At 33.2% G+C, this 21210-nt stretch overlaps 1 protein-coding gene and 2 pseudogenes across 3 annotated transcripts; 1 reads left to right on the top strand and 2 right to left on the bottom strand.

Annotated features, from left to right (window-relative positions):
• Nucleotides 1–2249, bottom strand: part of LOC120271792 — a 9608-nt pseudogene extending 7359 nt beyond the window's left edge.
• A 2975-nt stretch (nt 2250–5224) lies between these two features.
• Nucleotides 5225–6361, bottom strand: LOC120271793 (annotated as a pseudogene).
• Nucleotides 6362–16803: 10442 nt separating this feature from the next.
• Nucleotides 16804–19114, top strand: LOC120272675 (protein DETOXIFICATION 34-like). 3 transcript variants are annotated; one of them, XM_039279549.1, is made up of 8 exons: nt 16804–17293; nt 17395–18020; nt 18098–18154; nt 18226–18314; nt 18426–18464; nt 18541–18659; nt 18725–18811; nt 18889–19114. In XM_039279549.1, exons 1-8 carry the CDS (start codon nt 16982–16984, stop codon nt 19000–19002), a joined length of 1443 nt encoding a protein of 480 aa, XP_039135483.1. In that variant the 5' UTR covers nt 16804–16981; the 3' UTR covers nt 19003–19114. The 3 variants fall into 3 exon arrangements, with proteins under 3 accessions (XP_039135483.1, XP_039135482.1, XP_039135484.1); XM_039279548.1 differs by having other exon boundaries at nt 18226–18464; nt 18889–19109; XM_039279550.1 differs by having other exon boundaries at nt 17035–17297; nt 18226–18464; nt 18889–19110.
• Nucleotides 19115–21210: the final 2096 nt, after the last annotated feature.

A 21210-nucleotide genomic window follows, 5' to 3' on the forward strand; every position in this document is an offset into this window, starting at 1 on the left:
ACATTCAACATCCCACTTAAAAGGTGTATTTTTCTTGACCAACCTGGAAAAAGGCTTGCATCTTTCTAATAAGTTGGAAATGAATCTTCTAATATGTGCTAAACACCCTTGAAAATATCGCAACTGCTTCAATGTTTATAGAGGTGGCATTTCCAACATTGCCTTTATCTTAGAAGGATCTACTTCTATCCCTCGATGTCTTACAATGAAACATAGAAATTTTTCAGATAGGACTCCAAAGGCGTATTTTATTAGGTTCATTTTCAATTTATATTCTCTGAGGCGTATGAAAGTAGTTCTCAGATCTTCAAGATGTTTGTCTTTTGAATTTTTTTCGCTACCAGATTATCTACATAGCATTCAATGACCTTATGAATCAGATCGTCAAATATTTTGGTCATATCTCTTTGATATGTTTCCCCCGCATTTTTCAAGCGAAACAACATTACCCTATAACTATATATCCCCATAGGTGTTCGGAAAGCAGTATGTTTCTCATCATATGTGTGCATCTTAATTTGATTATATCTTGTGTATCCATCCATAAAGGAAAACATCTCATACCCTATGGTGTTGCCGATCATGATCTTCATGACTGGTACAGGAAAATCATCTTTGGGACATGCTTTGCTCAAATCTCTGAAATCAATGCATATCCGTATCTGATCATTCTTTTTCTTTACAACTACTATATTAGCAATTCAATGTGGGTATTTTTCTTCCCTAATAAAATTTGCTTCTATCAACTTCTTTGTTTCTTCTATTACTTTCTCTTCTAAGTCAAATTTCATCTTTCTTGGCGCCTACTAAATTAGAGAAACATTGAAATCAATAGCCAATCTGTGAACAACTACCTCATTCTCTAGCCCTGGCATCTCATTATAATTCCAAGAGAAATAGTCAATAAATTCTTTTAAAAGAACTTTGAAAGATTTTTTTTGTTCTTCTAACAGTTGTGCACTTAAGAAAGTTGGCCTTGGGTATTCATCATTTCCCAAGTTGATTTCAAGTAACTCATCAATTGTTGCTTGACCACTATCCTCTAATTCAAGTGGTGCATTTTTCATCGTAACGTCTTCTTCTTCCTTAGACACCATCATATAACATGAGTGCTTGGAAGATTTAGAATAACCTACCCCTTTCTTGTCTTGATGGGAATGGTTCCATAATTGATGAAAAATTTGATATTACTTCTTTAACCAGTTTATTTTGCGGGTAAATTTTTCCAGTGATTACCTAAGTTTGGCCTTATATCAGTTTGAGCACTAACTTTCAATTTGTATCAAAATGAGCATCAAATTTTAATTTCATTTCTTCGACAGGGTAATTGGGGATTTTCGGTGGATTTTTGGTGACGTGGACATCCGAAAGCTTTCATGGGTGCCCTGGGTCCACATCACTAGGGCTATAGTATTATGGAGAGAGAGGAAAAGAAGAGGATGATGGGAGAGAAACTGACGTGTACATCATACGTGGACAAAAAAAAGCCACATTGGTTAAGTGGCTGAGTTGGTGAGTTGGTGACATGGACTCGGTGCATCCACGCAAGCTTTCCAGCATCTACATCACAAAAAATCCACAAGAAATCCCCAATTACCCAGCTGGAGAAATGAAATTAAAACTTGATGCTCATTTCAATATAAATTGAAAGTTAGTGCTCAAACTGATATAAGGGCAAACTTAGATACTCACTAGAAAAATTTACCCTTTATTTTGCCCCCAAACTCTTCAACAATCCTCTTGAATTTGTAAGGGTAATGGCTTGGGAATTTTATAGGTTGGACTTCACTATCCTCTTCTTGTTCAATGTGTATAATGTCATCATTTGAAATTTTGTTATTTTTAACTTTGTAAAAGAGGATACCTCTTTCCTTCTCATTTTGAGCTAGCACATAAAAAATCTTCAAATGCTCAACTGTATGAACTTTCAAATCATCTAGGGACTTGTAGAAACCATCTAGAACCCTTGTGATATGTAATGTGATTTCTCGAGTAGACCCTTTGGTTTGATTTGTATCACTTTCATCTTCTGAAAATTTAGTTTCACTGCCAAAGTGAGGCAATGTTGATTCTTTCTTTTTGGATACTGGAATAGCATTTGATGGTTTTGCCAAAGACTTGTCCATTAAGGTTGGTGTTTTGCCCCCTTTGGAGTCACCAAGATAGTATTTGGCGTCCTCATAATGTATTTCATGGACACCAAAGGGTTGAATTTCACCATCTGTTCTGCATTCTTCTCCATCCACCATATATTTCATGCACTAATGAAGGGTTGAAGGGACCATCTGGTTTTCATGGATCCATGGCCTACCCAACAAGGTTTTGTATGCGGCATCAGCATCAATCACATGGAACTTCACATCAAATATGATCTTTTAAAACTTGATCAGGAGAGTGATAGATCCTAATGCTTTCTAACAATACTGATTAAAGCCTTGAATTATGATCCTTTTTGGAGATAAGTGACATATTATCCAAAGCTAATATCCAAAGAGTATTGAGGATCATTAGGTTTAAGGAAGATCCTGGATCAGCTAGAATTCAATTGATCTTTATTCCATCACAAGACCCTGTCATATACAATGGTCTATTGTGCTCTGCGTTCCAAGTAATAAGTCTTCAGTGGTGAATGATACCGAAAGTGTATGTGTTGTGTACAAAGCATACCGAAAGTGTATGTGTTGTGTACAAAGCTTCTGTCATATTAATTTTAGCAAAATAAGCTTGATACTCCTTAGGTTTTGTAGGGCATGTATTAAAGATTCCCTGACTTCTGTTGACATCAGTAGTGTGTCATACATGCTAAGTAGAGCAGGGACTTTCTTCAGGTGTGCCAAGATATTATAATATGGTTTCTTCAATGGTTTCTTTGGTGAGACATTTTACTCTTCTATCATCTTCCCTTTATTTTTATCACTTGAGCTGGAAGCCTATCTTGATTGGAGTAACTTGCCAGTTCTAAGCTACATTTGATGTACGTGGCAGGGTACTTTATCCTCTTCATCTGCAAAATTCAACTCATCATCAAAACTTTCGTGACATACTATGGCATAACGAACACCTCTTGTTTTAAAAAAATCAACAATCAACTTCAAGTTTCCATGGAAACTTGCTTTTGTAGCCATTTTTAAAAATTCTAACAATATACTATAGTGTGTCCCACAAGTCGGTGATATGGACAATAATATGGGTGACTTGTTAGGTAATATCACAAAAATTAAATAACATAAAAGGGCATGCGGAAGCAATAATATATTTGTGATATATAATCTATTTGTTTTAATGAGCATCTTAATTTAATTAAAAGAAGGGATATCTTTAGTAAGCATCGCTTTTCTCAGAATTTTATACTTCGGGGGTCTTTGGAGTATAGCATGGTTTCTTTGGCTTTTCTAACTGGTGTGGCTTTGAGAGTTTGACATTTTCCTTCTTCCCTCTTTCTCTGAATGCCATCTTCTTTTTCTGCTTATGTCTGATGTAAGGCCGACCATGGTGATCATACAGTTTTCAAAATTTAAAAAACTATCTTCATCATCATCTTTATCATATATAGAGTATTCACCTCCAAAAATATCCCTACAAGTTTCCACTTGTATTATTTCAACATTTTCTTCAACTAATTCCTTAAGTTGCTCTTCACCCTCATAGTCTTTAAGAGTGGTCAACATCCTTTCCTTCAGTTCATATTCTTCAAGAGATTCAATATATTCTTCTATGATGGATTTCTTATATTTTGAGTGTTCATGTTTCTGCTTCTTCTTCTTATCCCTTTTCTTGATTTGCTTTATTGGAAGCCCTTCAGGAGGTTTCTGGGCATTTCTCTACTTTATCCTTGGGAGCTCGACCTCTTCATCATCTTCTTTGACTTTTTGGATATGAATACTTCCCACAATTCTCCTGGAATAGTAGTAATTTTCCCATCAAATATCGATGGGAGCATTATTTTATTACCCACTACTGTGATTTCCCCTTAGGATGATCCCTCATAGTCTAGGGTAGTCATGTAATGGATATGTTGAGCAGGTTGTTCCAAAAGAACATTCTTGGAGAGTGTGATCCTGCCTTGATATTGACACTCAAGACAATCTTTAAAAACATAGCAGTCTTCAATTGTATGCCCCAATACTCTATGGTATGGGCAATAACTAGGATGATCTTTCTTACTCTGTTCTTCCAGTCTCTTACACATAGGCAGTTGCAGGCCTCCTTTCATGGCATCTTTAAAAATTTTTAGTACTTTATCTCTTTGAAAAGAATAGCTTTTGTTCATTCTCTCTTTCAAAGAGGAAATAGGCCTTCGTACATTTCCAGGAGTCCTTAAGCTGGATGGCTTAGCTTGTTCAGGTTTATGTAACTCTATAGTGTTTTTTCATTTATCAACATTGAAGGTTGTAGCTATACCTGACACCTTTTGCCTTTTTAGACTTGTCATTTTTGGAAGTTTGGAAATTAGACAACATCCTAGGGTTAGTCCTTTCCAATTTCTTGTCTTGTGAGATCAACTCTTAAAATGTAGTAATGGCAGAAGTACTTAAGAAAGGTGCCATCCAACTGTCAATGTTCCCGAGTAACAATCCCACTACTTGAGGTTGGTCCAGGCGTTATTCACACTTAATACTAAAGTTTCTCCATCTCATAATGCATTCAACTAGTTTCTCATCTTTGATTTGGTGAGTGGCCGCGAGATCAGCTATCGTGATCTTATCATTAACACCTCCAAACCGTACTCGAAATGTATCTTTCAGCTATTGCCTATTTTGAATCGATTTGGGTTGCAAACTTGCATACCACTAAAATGCAACTCTTGTGTGGATGACAAAAAATTATCTAAGTAGAAGTGAAGGTTTTGTACTTGTGTCTCCACATGCAGTTACAAAATGAGCTAAGTGTTGATCAAGATTACCAATCCCATTGAATTGTCTAAATTTACGCACATTATATCCTTTGGGATAGGGTACTAAAAATGATAGCTGGGATAATGTTTGTCACTATCAACTCTTATCTTGCTATTTTTGGCAAGTTTAAGTTTAGTGGTCACCATCTGTTGTATCTCCTTCAGAATCATTGCAACTGAATGTTCTTAGATAGGGATACTTCTTGTTCCCTTTTGCCATCATTTTTGTATTTGGAATACTGCATCATTAACATCATCATATTTTTCATTCATTTTCTTGTATTTTGTTTCCTGATTTTCCATTTGTTGGAATTTCTTCATGATATTGTTCTAGTCCAAAACAAAGGCTATTTCATCTTTAGCATCTTCATTTGAAGGATATGCCTCCTTGTAATCTTTTGGTATAGCATGTGGAATATGGCTTGAACCTTCCTCTCCAACCATGCTTTGAGAATCTGTTACTTGTCTATGAGATCTTGTGATAGGCCCTGTTTGTTCCTGTTTAGCTGTAGGGTCTCCTCGAGCTTCGGTAATCATATGGACACTGTGTATTTTGACATCCCCATTGGATATATCTTCATCTTTAGTCCTCTTCTTTCGATCAAACATTGAGTGAGAAGCTAAAGCTTGACCCTATGAAGCCTGCAGTTGTGAAACTTGATCATTTGGCAAAATAATTCGATCAAAAACTGTTTTATGTGCGCTTAACACTAATTGTTTCTTCTTTTGATAAAATTCCCTTGCCTTTATTTTGTTTGATTTCAATTCCTTTGATGCTCCGTATATCTTATAAGGTTTTCGCGATACCTGAGAGAGGAAATGATTCTCAACACCATGAATTAGTTGTTCTTTGGATGGTTTTCGGATTCATGCCCACAAGATTGAAGTGCCTCCAATACCTCCACAACGCTGCTGTCCCAAGTTTTGACAGATTTACTTTCTGGTATTTGCACAAGATAAAATCAATCACTTGACATAATGTGCAAGTTCTTAAGCTCAATTACACATTGAGTATTAATTGTAATTTATACCTTGAGTTGAATGTCCCTGTAGTTGTTTTGGTTGCTTGATTTCGTTGAGGTTGTTGATGATGTCCATGACTTGGCATTCCTTGCTCTTGGTTTAGTTGATCGGTGAAACTCTTTGGTAGCTGGTGAAATATATAAAAAGATTTAGTATTGAATAGAAGAGGAAGCATGGTTGTACGATAAACCAATGTCTTACAGTAATTAACATCTTTATCTTCAATGTCAAGGCAACCACATGAAGAGTTATCACAGTCTATGTCTCTGTGATCTTCGTTCCCTGATGGAGCTTCTAAAACACTTAAAGCATTCCTTTGTAACTTCACCTCCACTCCATTCTTTCAGGACCTGGAATGTTGAGGGTGGTTAAGAGCTATAAGTTCAATATATATATATATATATATAGGGAGAGAGAGAATTGAAAGGGAACCTACACCAGCATTGCCTCACTTAAATCTAGTGTTATTTCTATATTAGTATGGAAGGGCCATTAATGATCTTTAAAGTTCAAGGAACTCTTAATCTGTGATATTCATATGAAAACTACAAAAAGAATGGGTGATCAAAAACTAGATGTTTAATTGACCCCAATTAATGATGATTCACAATCCATGCATATATAAAAAGATTGGGATGATAAATAAGTAAAGTTGAAATGTACCAGCCAATGCCAGCCACCAAGACCAGTAGCCTTCTTGACAACACCCTGCAAACCAACCAAAACAGACTTTGTTCGGTTGTTCCCAGTGACAATGACCTTAGTGTGCCTAGGAAGCACGGCCAGGTCCTCATCACTGCTTTCGACCAGGGATGGAGATAGAATACGAGAAGCACTAGTGTCACCCTCCATAAGCAACACTACCAACCCTTTCTGTTAAAGGTTCACATGTAAAGAAGGAAAAAAATCACAAAATAATCAGAAAGATATTGACATTCTACAAATGGTAAGCACAACAAAATTAAACAATAGTTTCCCGTGATTATAGAAACAACTCAGGTTAAATGGCATCCAAAACTTACTGAAATTAACTGTTATGGAATTTTCAAGAAAAATCCATAAGACAACCAGACACTGCTGATGATCCAGATGAAATTTTACAAAGTAATGCAAGACACGTAACATAAAATGGGGTGAAGAATCTCAATAAAAAAAAACTGATAACTGTTATATTGGAAAAAAAAACAATCATAACCATCTATACATTATAGCAAGCAAACTAGTTGAAAAGCAATAATTCTCAGGGCCCACTTATTGATAATTACAATAGAATTAGGCACATCAAGTGCTCAAACACCAAACCTTTGAAAAATAGATCAATCTGTCACATTCTACAACAATCAACATAACCAAGCTTTATAAAAAATGCACAACAGCTCACAAAACCACAAGCTAGATACTATTCTTTCCAAACGTGAAACTTATCTGGAGGAACTTATCTTCTGCTAATTGAACTAAGCTAATCACTAAGATTAAGTGTTTTGATGATTTTATTTAACTAAAAATTTAAAATTACAATTGCATCTATAGTTAGTCTGGATCATCACACTAAAATAAGCAAATTTCAATTAGGTACAATGAAACAATCAGAGTTCTAATTCCATTTGGGTAACTCACAAGAAAATCACTGATACATTAACTATCACCCCTAATTGCTCTGTGATTTCTATTTTCAATAGATTAGATGAACAAAATGAAAGATTTTTTTACTCCATAAGTTCTGTTTTTTGATGAAGATGCCACTGGAATCCACAGGTTAAACCAATCTAATCAAAAATCAAAAATCAAATTCTAAAAGAAACAATTTATAACAATGAGAGAGTAAGGAACAAAAAAATATAAATCAGAAAGACAAAAAAAGGTTAGAATTTTACTTTTTAAGATCAAATTATATATATATATATATAAGTCAAATAATCAAAAGATCAAACTCAACTCTAATTCAGAACCCAAAATTCAAATTCAAAAACTCGAATTACATCGACATTACCTCGATCCAAGCAGGATAATCAATGATCCGAATAGAGAAACAAGAATGCAGTGGATTTAGGCCTCCGAAGTCTTGAATCCAGGGTTTTTCCGCCATGAAAAACCAGATTTCGACCTTTAATTGGGCTAAAAACACAGGGATCGGATGAAAAAAACAAGATTCAGCTAGGGATTACCACGAATTAGTAGAAGAAAAAGGCTAGATTTTGAAGAATGAGAGCAAGAGAACAATGGTAGAGAGAGCTTCGAGCTTTCCAAATGCTCTGCGACTGTGGAGCTCCACGAGGTCTCTCTCTCTCTCTCTGTCTCTATTAACCAGTCCGCGCCTTAGAATCAATGCCGAAATTACCAAAAAGGACACTGTTGGCTCTTAATTTACCAAACTACCCTTATCCATTTAAAATGCTTGCATTTTATTTATTGTTGAAAAAATTGATTATTTTGACCAAATATATATATATATATATATATATATATATATATGACGAAACGTCAACTTGCGGCCTTAGTTGGGTACAATGAACACTAAAGAGTATATATATTATGACCGTTGAACAGGTTAATTAGGTATTAGGTTTTGTTTAGTTTTGTTTCTATAGATCTAATAGAAATAACATTCAACAGTTTAAATTGATTAATTTACTATTATGATTACGATTTATGGTTTAGATCTACAAATATTGGCAGAAGATCAGTGCTATATATATATATATTAGCTTTTTTATTTTTTAAAAAAAGATCAACCATGAATTTATTAGAATTTATTAGGAAGAAATAGGTACAAAAATAAAAATAAGTAGAGAAATAATAATAGCACTAATGTCCACTAGATATAGAAACTAAAATAAAAATAGATAAAAAATAAATAAATAAAGAGAAAACACAACATGCCTCGTATGCCTATCGTCAAGTTTTCCTATATGAGTGCAAAACGACAATTCATGAACTAAATGTCAGTTGTCAATTTTGACATTTGGTCATCAGAAATACGTTTATCCTCATATATGAAACCCCATAAGAGCTGAATATTTTTTTTTTATCAACTTAATTGAGTGCTCTAGCTTTTATCTTTTGTTTACAAAAAAACTGCATCTAGCAAAATAAATAAAAATAAATTGATTTTGTAAATAATTAAAAGAGAAGTCAAAATTTTGGCATTGAAAATGCATTTGTTTGCACAACATAAACAATATAAACGATTTGATGAATGTGTTTTTTATTTCTTAATTTGAAATAATTGTGTTAAAGATAAGTGGCTTTATTTTAATTAGTGATGGAAGAAAACTTAGAAAATTGGGATCATGTGAATCCTGCTTTGTAGCTAGGCAAGGGTAGTTATGCCATTTCAGGATCACGGTGTCACATAACACGTGGCGTCCATCCCGCCATTTCGGGTGTTCATCTTGGTGTGGGTCCGGGTTCCAATGTTTCAAAAGCCTCGCGGCGCATCACAGCCGTTCGTTTCTCATGATCTCCATCCAATATAGAAAAATCAAAAACATAAACCCTTTAAAGCAAGAAAAACTATATATATATATATTTTAAAATATTATTATATATGGGATCTGATATATTATATATAATTAAATAACATATAAAATAATTTTATGTGATAAAAAAACTAAAGGGAAGTGAGACAGCACACCATTCCCGACACGAACGAGGTCTAAACCATGAAACGGGTCCGGTGACGAGCACATGCGGCACATGCGACCCAAACTTTTTTGTGTCTTTGTGGGCTTAAACGTGGCCCAATTTTTAGGCCAGCCCATCATTAAATACTGGGCTTGACTGACCTGGCCCAAAATGTAACCTTTTTTGGCTCGAAATATTTAAAAGGCTTATTATATTTAAAGGATGCGTTCACTCAGAACTAATAATTCTTGTTGTTGATTACATATTGCTTTTTTGTTTTGATGCATTTAAGACAACCAAATGAGCCAAGCTAACTTCACTTGACTCGTCTTCAAATGAAGCCTGGTTTTCTTCATGGAAGAGTAGCCAAACTTATCGTCGTTATCGATACGGTTTATGGTTTTAAAATCTATTATTTATCACATTAGGTAAGCGTTTTTTCGGATTTTTCCTTTTATTTATATTTGGTCAATGTCCTAAATCATTTTTTATTTCAATAAAATATAATTCGTCTATTTTTATTAAAAAAATAGAAAACTTGTTATTAATGCATTAATTTTTTTAAAAAATAAATTACGAATGCATTTCAAAAAGTGGGGAACAAAATACAAAAGGGAAACAACAACAAAAGAGAAACAAAACACAAAAGAAAGATCACCCGAGGTGAACATTGGAAAAAAACACACGACAGAGAAAAAAAAGAGGAAAAAAGCGGATATAGGCAGATGGGGAAGAAACTACAACCACGAGCTGGAAGGAATGGAACAGGGTTACTTACCATCCAAGGGGGTATATTTGGCTCACTTGCCAGAGCTGACGGGTTAGGGGGTGGTAATTTTAGATCCCACAAATATAAGACTGTGATTGATCGTGAGGAGAGACTCTTGTAGTTGAGGTTTGGTAGGATTTGGAATTGCATTAATCCAAGTAGTAAGTAAGTGATTAATTTTACATATAATAAAATAACCATCCAAAAAAGCATATGAAAAAAATGTGATTATTGCGCTCAGTCCAGATGTCCATAATAAAGAGATTTCCCATGAATTATTGATGAGAATCCCTTGCATTAAATATATTAGTATATTTTCTATATTTTCTATTCAAATCATGTTTATAACAAAAGTTAATGCTTCAAACTTTTCTCATATGTAGCATTTTCCCTCGAAAACAAATATTTGAGAATATATTGATTTTTTTTTATTGAATAATACATATGTTTTAAAGATTAATATATTTAAGTTCAAAAAACTACTACATTAACAGTTTTCCTCCCAAAGAACTACTTTGGAGGATATTTTTATCATATATAATATTTTCAGTATGAAATTCTACCGTATTTAATGTTTTGTCAAGAATTAATTACAAAATTTTCAAATTCAAAATATCAATAAAACGAAAAATATAGTTTTTAAAAATTAATTAATTAATAAATTGTGGAGCCCATTTTTATTTAAATTATTTTTATGATTTTTAAATTATCTTTTTAGAGATTGTAAGTTCTTTGTAACTTCCGGCGGTTACGTGATTTTCATATTTTAAAGAAAAAGAAAGCAATTTTTCTTTCTCTCTCGTTGATCAATTTTAGGGATGTGTGGCAAATACGAGAGAATCATTCTTGTCGAGTGTTCATATGAGAGTATTTGTGGTATATTTCTCTTTCTCTTCTTCGATTTGTTTATCTTTTACTAGTTATTGTTTTGACTTCTTAATAGTTAGGATTTATTCTTTTTGTTTTCATCTGTTCTAAGATTTTGAAGAGTTGTCAAGAGAGTATATGGTTTTATTCTTGAAAAAAGTCAATAGATATTTTTCCCTTTCATAGGAATCGTATGCTTTGATATATTCTTAGGGTTAAATTGTGTTTGGGTTCTGGAGTTTGGAAAAGTAGAGAAGAGAAAGAACAAGCATGACTTGTGTCATTTATTTTTTTGTAGTTAGTGAATAATTTCATAATTCTTTTTTTAAGCCGTCACTTCGATCTCTGTTTAGGCGAGTTGCTAGTAATATATATATATATATATATATATATATATATATATATATATGTATGTGTAAATAAACCATCATTCAGGAATGTATTAGTTTAGTTTTTCCATGTCTTACAAATGCCAAGAATGTATTTCTTTAATTGACATTTAATGTCCCTGTCCCACTTGGAACATCAAATTTTCCATTGATGTCATATTTCTAGTGCATGCAAAGCCAATTTCATTGTAATCTCAAGTGCGGAATCTTTTCAACTTTGTTGTTTAAAGTTGTGAAAAGCAAAATCCTTGATTTTTTTTTTTTTTTTAATGCTTGCACAGACCATTATAATATTTTATTTATTTATTTTTTATCTCTTTGTAATAGGCTTAGGTTTCAAATTTGTGTCCTGTTTAAGCATGTAGGAGTATGATATTTCATTAGCTTTCTCTGACTATTAAGCATTGCTTAGCCAACAATTGGGTTTATAACATAGTAAAAATTTATGTTTTAGGTATGTGTCTTTTAAGGTTAATTAGAGACATGTTACATTAGCATTTTTTAAAATCAGTTGCTTATGTTTCGGGGAGATTTTAATGTCTTTGAAATTTATTTCAAATGTAGGGCGTGTTTAGCAAATTTGATTTGGTATAATATTTAGATTTGAAAATTTAGCGAACATCAGCAGGTAAGTAAACCACATATAAACCTATATATATATATATATATGTAAAATTTATGATTATCAGAAATGATTTACATAATTATTTAATTACTTTGTGTTTTATTGTGAAAATCATTCATGATATTATATTTAAAGGTTTTGGCTTTTAAGATATTGTACCTATGTTATAGGTTTTCTTTTTATTATTTATTTAATTGTTTATTTATTTAATTTTAATATTTTATTTAATTACAGATTTTAGATCTAACTTGGCAGCCACTGTTTTGTTAATATATTATTTTCTTATTTTGTTTTACTTTGAACCTTTAGAAGCACTTATTACTTCAGTATTGAATGGTTTGCAGTAATTATGATTTATAACTTTAATTATGTATTCAGTTATTGATTACTTATATTTTAATTATTGTTATTACTAAGGTTGTCAGACCCGGCCTGGACAATGACTCAACTAAGCCCAGAGGTCAGGGGTCAATGGATTCGACCGGGTCAAACCGGGGTTGAACCGGGGTCAATAATTAAATATAAAAAATATTATAATAATTAATAATAAGCAAATATAATATTAAACTCATAATTATATTATAAAAACCTACTCAAATTTGATATTTAAATTGATAAATGACCTTATCTGATAGATTTTTTTCTAATTATGTCATTTATTTTTTTACATTTTTTTAAATATTTACAAATTTAATATATTAATATATAATTATCGAACTTCTCTCGATGTTATTTATTTATTTATTTATTTGTTTATTGGTTGATTTTTGTTAAAATAAATAAGAAATTTAATTCACTAATTCTTATATCTCAATTGAGTTTTTTTATTTTTGTTTTTAGATTTTTCTTATATTTTTTTATTTAATTAGAATACTTTTAATTTTATATTTTTTTATAATAAAAATTACACTCATTTATTGTTTTATTTTCTTAATAAATTAAATTTTTAGAAAGTATTTACCTAACACATTAATATATTTTATTTTTAAATGTTAATTTTTGTAATATATATATTGTAATTCTATTTATTGATTATAAATTATAAATTAATATTAATAAATATACATGATTTTGTGATTTTTAATGAGAAAATAATAATAAATTATTAAATAATGTAAAAAAATAATTAAACATTGTGACCCGATTGACCCGGCCGGGTCAACCGGGTCAACACCGGGTTTTTTAATACCCGGGTCAATGGGGTATACCCGGGCCGGCCACATGGCCGGTTCCCGGTTGAACCGGCCGGGCCGGTCCGGGTCTGACAACCTTGGTTATTACATGTTTGACTGAATTCTAATTATTCTTGTCACATATTAGTTTTATTTTATTTTGAAATAATTAGAATTATTTTCATTAGACAAATGAGATCATCGAATTTCAGTATCTCTGCGTTGACAATAATTTTAGAACCGACATATTTTGATATAGCTTGTAGTCCCCAAGTTAACTTTGCAATAATTTTGTCATTGGGGGTTAAACACTGACCATGTTGACATAAATCTTTGACTCGATAAGAAACCATAGTTTTGCATTGTTCCATCGATGGAGAATAACGGCCTTTGATAATCCCTGCGCTGGCCACCGAGGGTTAATAAATGAACTATGACAATCCAACTTAGGGTCATCGAGTTTAAATATATAAATTCGCTGATTTTGTTTTCTGGCATTAGTTATTTGGGAGACATATATACTCATTTATTTGGAAAATTATGTTTGTTGGAATACTATAAATTATGTTTTTTGGGCATGTTTTTGAAATTATTGAGTTTTTGTAATCCCTATATTTGTGTTGTTTTTAGTGGTTGCTTAGTCAAGCTTATAAATAGTGGTTTTATCCTTTCCAGATCATGAGTATGTATGTGATGGATAGCTTAGCGGGGATTGTTGAGTGAACACCAGTTAGTTAGCATGTAAATAGTCCTTCTGTTGTGAACTTCGAACTTGTTATTTGTTTAAAGCTTTGAATCTTGCACTTTTAGTTTCCATAAATTATAGTTGTAAACCTAGTTATTGTATCCCTTAAATTCTTATGTTCTTATGATATTGGTACCTTGTTATACCTTATATTTGTGAGACAAATAGCTTGTGTGCCCACTAGGTTTCAGCTCTGTGGGTATGCGGCCATTTGTCGATGCCTTGGGCTCAGGGCGTGACATAAATTATTTGGTGAAACATTGTAAACGAAGCCTTCTTATTGTTGGGATGAATTTTTAAAATGCAAATAAACATTTTAAAAAAAACAATGAAATACTGCAATGAGGTTGGGATGATTATTAAACATATCACCTACTGAAATAAATCATTTCAACCATTTAATGTGATCAAGGCTACTTGAGGCTTTTCTGGAAAATTAAACAATAATCTTCCGTATAAGACATTAGAAGCATTTATTTGAAAATGATATAATTTCTTGTGACTTTTATTTTTATTTGGTCCAAAATATCTAATTTCCGTGCAAAGCGAAACTCGTAATAAATCATTTCAACCATTTAATATGTTCAAGGTTACTTTCGGGTTTTCAATAAAATTAAACAATAATCTTCCATATGAGATATTAAGAAGCATTGATTTGAAAAAGATATATAATTTATCGTGATTTTTCGCTTTTTTTTATCCAAAGTATCTAATTTTTGTATATGTCTATGTTATCAATTAATAACCACAAAGAAATATTTTTTAAAATATGAAAAAAATCTAAAATTTTAATATCTTAATTTTTTTTAATATTTGTGTAAATGCAATAAGTAAATAATAAGACATTTAATTGTCCAACAAAAGATCGAGAGTGCATTCTCCTTACTCATATGTAGCATTTTCCCTCAAAAACAAAGATTTGATAATATTTTGATTTTTTATTGAATATTACATATGTTTTAAAGATTAATACATCTAAGTTGCAAAAACTACTACATTTAACCTCCCAAAAAATTACTTTGAAGGATATTTTTATCATATATAATATTTTCAGTTTGAAATTCTACCATATTTAATGTTTTGTCAAAAATTGATTACACAACTTTCAAACTCAAAATCTCAATAAAGCAAAAAATCTAGTTTTAAAAAAAATTAATTAATTCATTGGTGAAACACTTATAACAGTAAAAGTCAAAAGGGTTCTTATTGTGGGATGTATTTTTAAAATTCAAATAAATATTAAAAAAAAAAGACAATGAAATACTACGTTAACGTTGCAATAGTTGTTAGGCATATCACCTACCACTATAAATAATTTCTAGACATATCACCTACCGTTATAAATCATTTCTAGCATTTAATGTGATTAAGGCTAGTTGTAGCTTTCCTGCAAAATTAAACAATAATCTTCCATATAAGACATTAAGAACCATTTATTTGAAAAAGATGTAATTTATTACTACTTTCGCTTTCTTTTGATCCAAAGTATTTAATTTTTATGTATATCTATGTTATCAATTAACAACCATATAAAATATTGTTTAAAATATGAAAAGAATCTAAAATTTTAATATCTTATTTTTGTTTAATATTTGTGTTTGTGTAAATATTGATCGATAAGACATTTAACTGTCTAATAAAAATTTGAGAGCATGTTCTTCTTCCAAAGAATGATTGAAGCGAAATGAAAAAAAAAAAAATGTACTTATTGCATTTAGTCCACATTGTCCAACTACAAAAGAAAAAAAAATATTTTTTTATTGTATGATTTCATCTAAAATCAATTCTAAAAAAATAATTTAAAAATTTATCTTTTTAATACAGTCTTATTTATTTTCACAATTTTAGTGGTTCAAAACCTAATTTAATTTTTTCAATCAAGAAGATAATAAAATACTAATTCTCTTAATATGCTGGTGGTATATACATATATCTCATTGTTCAATTCTTTATTTGTTTTTTTTCTTATTTATTTCACTACAACAACGATTAATCCACTTTACTTTAATTTTAAAGAAACAATATATATAATTAATATAAATCATATTATATCATGTAACTATTGGTGTGTGTGTGTGTGTGAGAGAGAGAGAGAATGTTAAACTCTCAAAATCCAGATTTATTAGATGGAAACAAATTACCACTCTTTTATTTACAGTAAAAAAAATTTAAAATAAATTATCACTCTATTATTCACGGTAAAAAAATCTTATGTGTATATATATAAGCATTCATTATTTACAAACATTTATAGACTAAAAATCAATTGGTGTTCATTTCAACCATTAAATTTCAAATCGAATGATTATGTATTGTATAATGAATAATATTACTGAGCAGCTTATACAAGTAAATGCACAATATTTTAATTTAAACCATCTAATTAATTTTAGTACAATATCTTAATTCAACTAAAAACTAATTAACCCGCGCTGTATTTTCCTAATGTTTACTGTGTTCAATCAGAATGCCAGCAGTTTACGTATGTTATATATATATATAACACACTGGCATTAAAATCCTCACTTAATTCCCGGGAGGATAGGTACTAAAGATCCACGTCCACAAGAGGTTAAAGACCAAAGTCTACATCGCTGTGCTCTTTCTTAACCCCCACGTGGCTCCCGCCAAAGCCACAAAGCAAACCAAACTCCCAAATCCACCCTCCAAGCTACAAATAACCGTTTGTTCGTTTCCTCGTATCTCTCCTTCCCAGATCCCCTGTTCAACAACACTCTCTGTTTCTTTTTCTTTCTTTCTTTCTTTCTTTCTCTGTGTGTGTGTGTGTTCCTAACTCCACTCCTCACCACCAAACCAAGCACCCTAAACATAGTGCAGTCTCCTAAAGACAAGGAGAAGAGGAGGAGGAAACCATGGAAGCTCCTCTCTTAGAACCCAAGCCAACCACCATGGTATCCTTCAATAGTTTGCAAACTTGGGAGGAAAGAACTAGTGATAATGTTGAGGATTTCCCTCCAGTTCATGGTTTTAAAGATGCACGCTTCTTGTTTGTTCAAGAGTCTAAGAAACTCTGGTCCATTGCTACTCCCATAGCCTTCAATATCCTCTGTTTCTATGGCATCAATTCTACCACCCAAATCTTTGTTGGCCATTTGGGCAACCTTCAGCTCTCTGCTGCTGCCATTGGCCTCTCTGTCATCTCCAACTTCTCTTTTGGATTCCTGGCAAGTAGAAACCTCTATCCCTCTATCCCTCTATCTCATTTGATTCAATTGTTCTCTTTGTTTGTTTTTGGTTTTCTTTAATGCATGATGTCTTTGTTTAGCTTGGAATGGGGAGTGCATTGGAGACACTGTGTGGGCAAGCATTTGGGGCAGGGCAAGTGGAGATGCTGGGTGTTTACATGCAGAGATCATGGATAATACTTCTTGCATCTGCGGTGATTCTCTGTCCTATTTATCTGTTTGCAACTCCTATTCTGAAGCTTTTAGGCCAAGAAGAACAGATAGCAGATGCTGCTGGGAAATTCACAATTGAAATCATTCCACAGATGTTTTCATTAGCCATTAATTTTCCAACCCAGAAGTTTTTGCAGGCTCAGAGCAAGGTTTCAGTGCTGGCATATCTTGCCTTCGCTGCTCTTGTGATGCATATTGGATTGCTGGCTTTGTTCATCTATGTGTTCCATTGGGGACTGGCAGGGGCTGCTTTTGCTTATGATATATCTTCATGGGTGTTGGCCCTTGGTCAAGTTGTGTATATTTTTGGATGGTGCAAGGATGGATGGAAGGGCTTTTCATGGTCTGCTTTCAATGATATGTGGGCATTTGTGAAGTTGTCTCTTGCCTCTGCAGTCATGCTTTGTCTTGAGGTTTGGTACATGATGGTCTTGGTTGTCCTCACCGGTCACCTCGGCGATGCTGAGATCAACGTCGGTTCCCTCTCCATCTGGTTAGTCCCTTCAATTCAATTCATTTCATTTCATTTTATTCATTCATTCATAACCCAACTCTTTGTTTGTGTTTCAGTATGAACATTAATGGTTGGGAAGGCGTGTTTTTCATAGGAATCAATGCTGCTATTAGGTAAATACTATCAATGTGAAGTTGTTTCAATTCTATGTCACTTACCTTACTATTTCTTGTTCTACTTCCAGTGTTCGGGTATCGAATGAGCTTGGATCCGGTCACCCGAGAGCGGCTAAATACTCCGTCATCATCGTCGTTCTTCAATCACTTTTGATTGGCATTCTTTTCATGGTCATAATCCTCGCGGCACGAGACTATTTCGCTGTGATCTTCACTAGTGATAAAGAGTTACAGCGAGCTGTTGCTCATATTGCTTACCTTCTTGCAGTGACTATGGTTCTCAACAGCATTCAGCCTGTGATTTCAGGTCACAATTGAATTGAATTTGAGGTGAAAAAAAAATGCAATGAATGAATCTGAGAATATTATCATATGAATTGCAGGTGTTGCAATTGGAGGTGGATGGCAAGCCTTGGTAGCATACATTAACTTGGGTTGTTATTACATATTTGGACTTCCTTTAGGATTTGTTTTGGGATATTGGGTCAAATGGGGAGTTGAGGTAAGTTCATCTTTTATTAAAAATGTTTATATTTATGAATCTAAAGCTGAAGAATTTAATGGCAGGGAATTTGGGCTGGTATGTTATGTGGAACAGCATTGCAGACACTCATATTGCTTTATATCGTTTGGAGAACTAATTGGGAAGATGAGGTAAAAGAGATTGGGAATAAATGTTTCCAATTTAAGTGAGAACTTGAGTTTTAATTTTTTTTAAAATTAAATTTCAGGCTGCTCAGGCTGCAAAGAGGGTGAGGTTGTGGGGTGGACAAGAGATGCAAGTTTCTCAGGATTCAGAGACAGTGAGGTTGTGGAAAGGAAATGAAGAAACCTCAGTTTTGTAGAATCTTATTAGATTTCACTGCATTGTGGTGTTCCATAATAAATAAATATAGATCAAGTTTGTAGTTCATTATATATATTTATATGAGTAATGCTATATTTGACGAATTCCTCAACCGAATTACTCAGCCGAATGAAGTGGAGGTCCACGTGCCACACTTTTTTTTTTATTATCCTACTCACCCCCTCCAAAAGTTAAAACTAATAACCCTAACCTCTTCTTCTTCATCATCTGACCGCCACCATCACACTTGATGCGGGGTTAATGCCAAAGCCCTGTCACAACACCTCCCACACCATGATTGTCGTCTCGCCTGACACCACCAGTGCCGTCGCCGATGTCACCACCACCACACCACAATCACCTTCCTATTTGTGCCCCTATCGCAAGCCCCTCACCACCGAGAGGGTCTCGCCGTCTCTGCTGCGTCACCATCTCATAATTTCTTTAAACCGGTGTGATAGTGGTGTGGTGGCCATGGCGACTGTCACGATCACAACTCTCCTTGATTTCTAGCCTCAAATCACATCCTCTGTTTTTAATTATTTAATCCCAAATTTTTAAAAAATTAAGGGTAGGGGAGAGATGTGAAGGGGGAGGTATGGTTGAGTGGGTTCAGAAGTTGGATCTCTTGGAGGTGTTTCTTGTTTATTTCGAGTCAATATATGATGATTTGATTTGGTGAGGGATCTGATGACATGATCTTGATTTGTGTAGATGTTTTTGTTGTTCTGCTGTAAATTTGTTGCTTTTCTGTTTTTTTAGATGTTTTTTTGCAGGTGCTTATTGTAGAGGATTTGAAGGCTAAGTGATTGTAAATTTGTTTGTTTTTGGCCGTATATGATTAATTTAGATTTAAAAAAATGGAGACTTGTTCTTCTGGAGAGTACTTTGTGCTAAATGTGTTGCTTGATGGTGATACGGTGGCGGCGATGATGTCGGAGACGGTGCCGGTATGGTCAGGCGAGATGGCAATCGTGGTGTGAGAGGGGTGACGTTGGCGGTCATATGATGAAGAAGACGGTGGGTTATTTTTTTTTAATTTCTAGATGGGGAGATGTGGACCTCCACATTATTCGGTCAAGAAATTCGGCTGAGGAGTTCGTCAAATATAGCATTACTCTATTTATATATACAGTAAGGATGTGTTTGGTTGGAAATTAATTGGCAGGAAATGGTATTTTAAAGGTAAATGGTACAAACAAATATAGATGATTTTTTTAAAAAAATAAATAGTAGATGGACATCATTGAATTTTTTTATAGTAATAATTTTTAAAAACTTATGATAAAAATTATAATTTATGGTTGTTTTATATTAAAAAAAAAACTAGACTGTTCAATTTTTTTTTTAAATAAATGTGGACAAGTCGTATATTTGGGAGATGCACATGCCTAGGGATTGATCATTAAGCCTTATGTCCTCACTCGGGAATGCGAGGTTCGGGTGACAAGTTCTAACACATATCGAAAGACCCATTACCACCACATTGCCACCGGGAGGATTTGAACTCTGAACAATGAAAATTCCTTACGTACCATCACTTTAGACAAGTGGAGCCATATCGCTAAGATATGAGCTCGTTGGGCTATTCAAATATTCATTAATAAATTCTTTATTAAAAAAAATTTCTTCTTATTGTTCACTGTTTTCAAACACTTCCGACCAAACAACTATGTCACTATGGCGGAAGGGGTTGATTCTCTTGACACCAACAAAATACTCTAGCTTCTGCTCCGATCATCACTCCTCCAACGAGAACCATAGCCTTCTCTTCAACTACACCCTCACCACTTTACTAAAAACTACACTGTTGGCAAGAAGAGCTCACTCGATTACCGTCAAGCATTCCCTACCGAAAGACTTTTGACTTGTTCTTGCTCTTCTCTACACTACGCAACAAGGGTGGGCCCGTCTCCATCATGATCTCTGATTCTTGGGGTTCAATCACTGAGGAGATTGGGCTTTCTCCGATCACAAATGCATCCTTGAACTTTATTTATATGTTCTATATGTTGTGAATGTGCCTTAAGAAATTTCCAAATTGTACTCACAATATTCTATATGTCATATTGTAGTGATTACTGTTCGTATGTGCATGGGCGTGTTCAAGACCATGCAAATCTTAGAAATTTGAAATTTGGAAGAGCATGACAATGCTTAGGCTGTACTTAGTCTGTGCTAATCTCAAGCGTTTGAGTTTTGGGTG

The sequence above is a fragment of the Dioscorea cayenensis genome, chromosome 11 (genome assembly GCF_009730915.1).
Source record: "Dioscorea cayenensis subsp. rotundata cultivar TDr96_F1 chromosome 11, TDr96_F1_v2_PseudoChromosome.rev07_lg8_w22 25.fasta, whole genome shotgun sequence".
Taxonomy (NCBI): domain Eukaryota; kingdom Viridiplantae; phylum Streptophyta; class Magnoliopsida; order Dioscoreales; family Dioscoreaceae; genus Dioscorea; species Dioscorea cayenensis.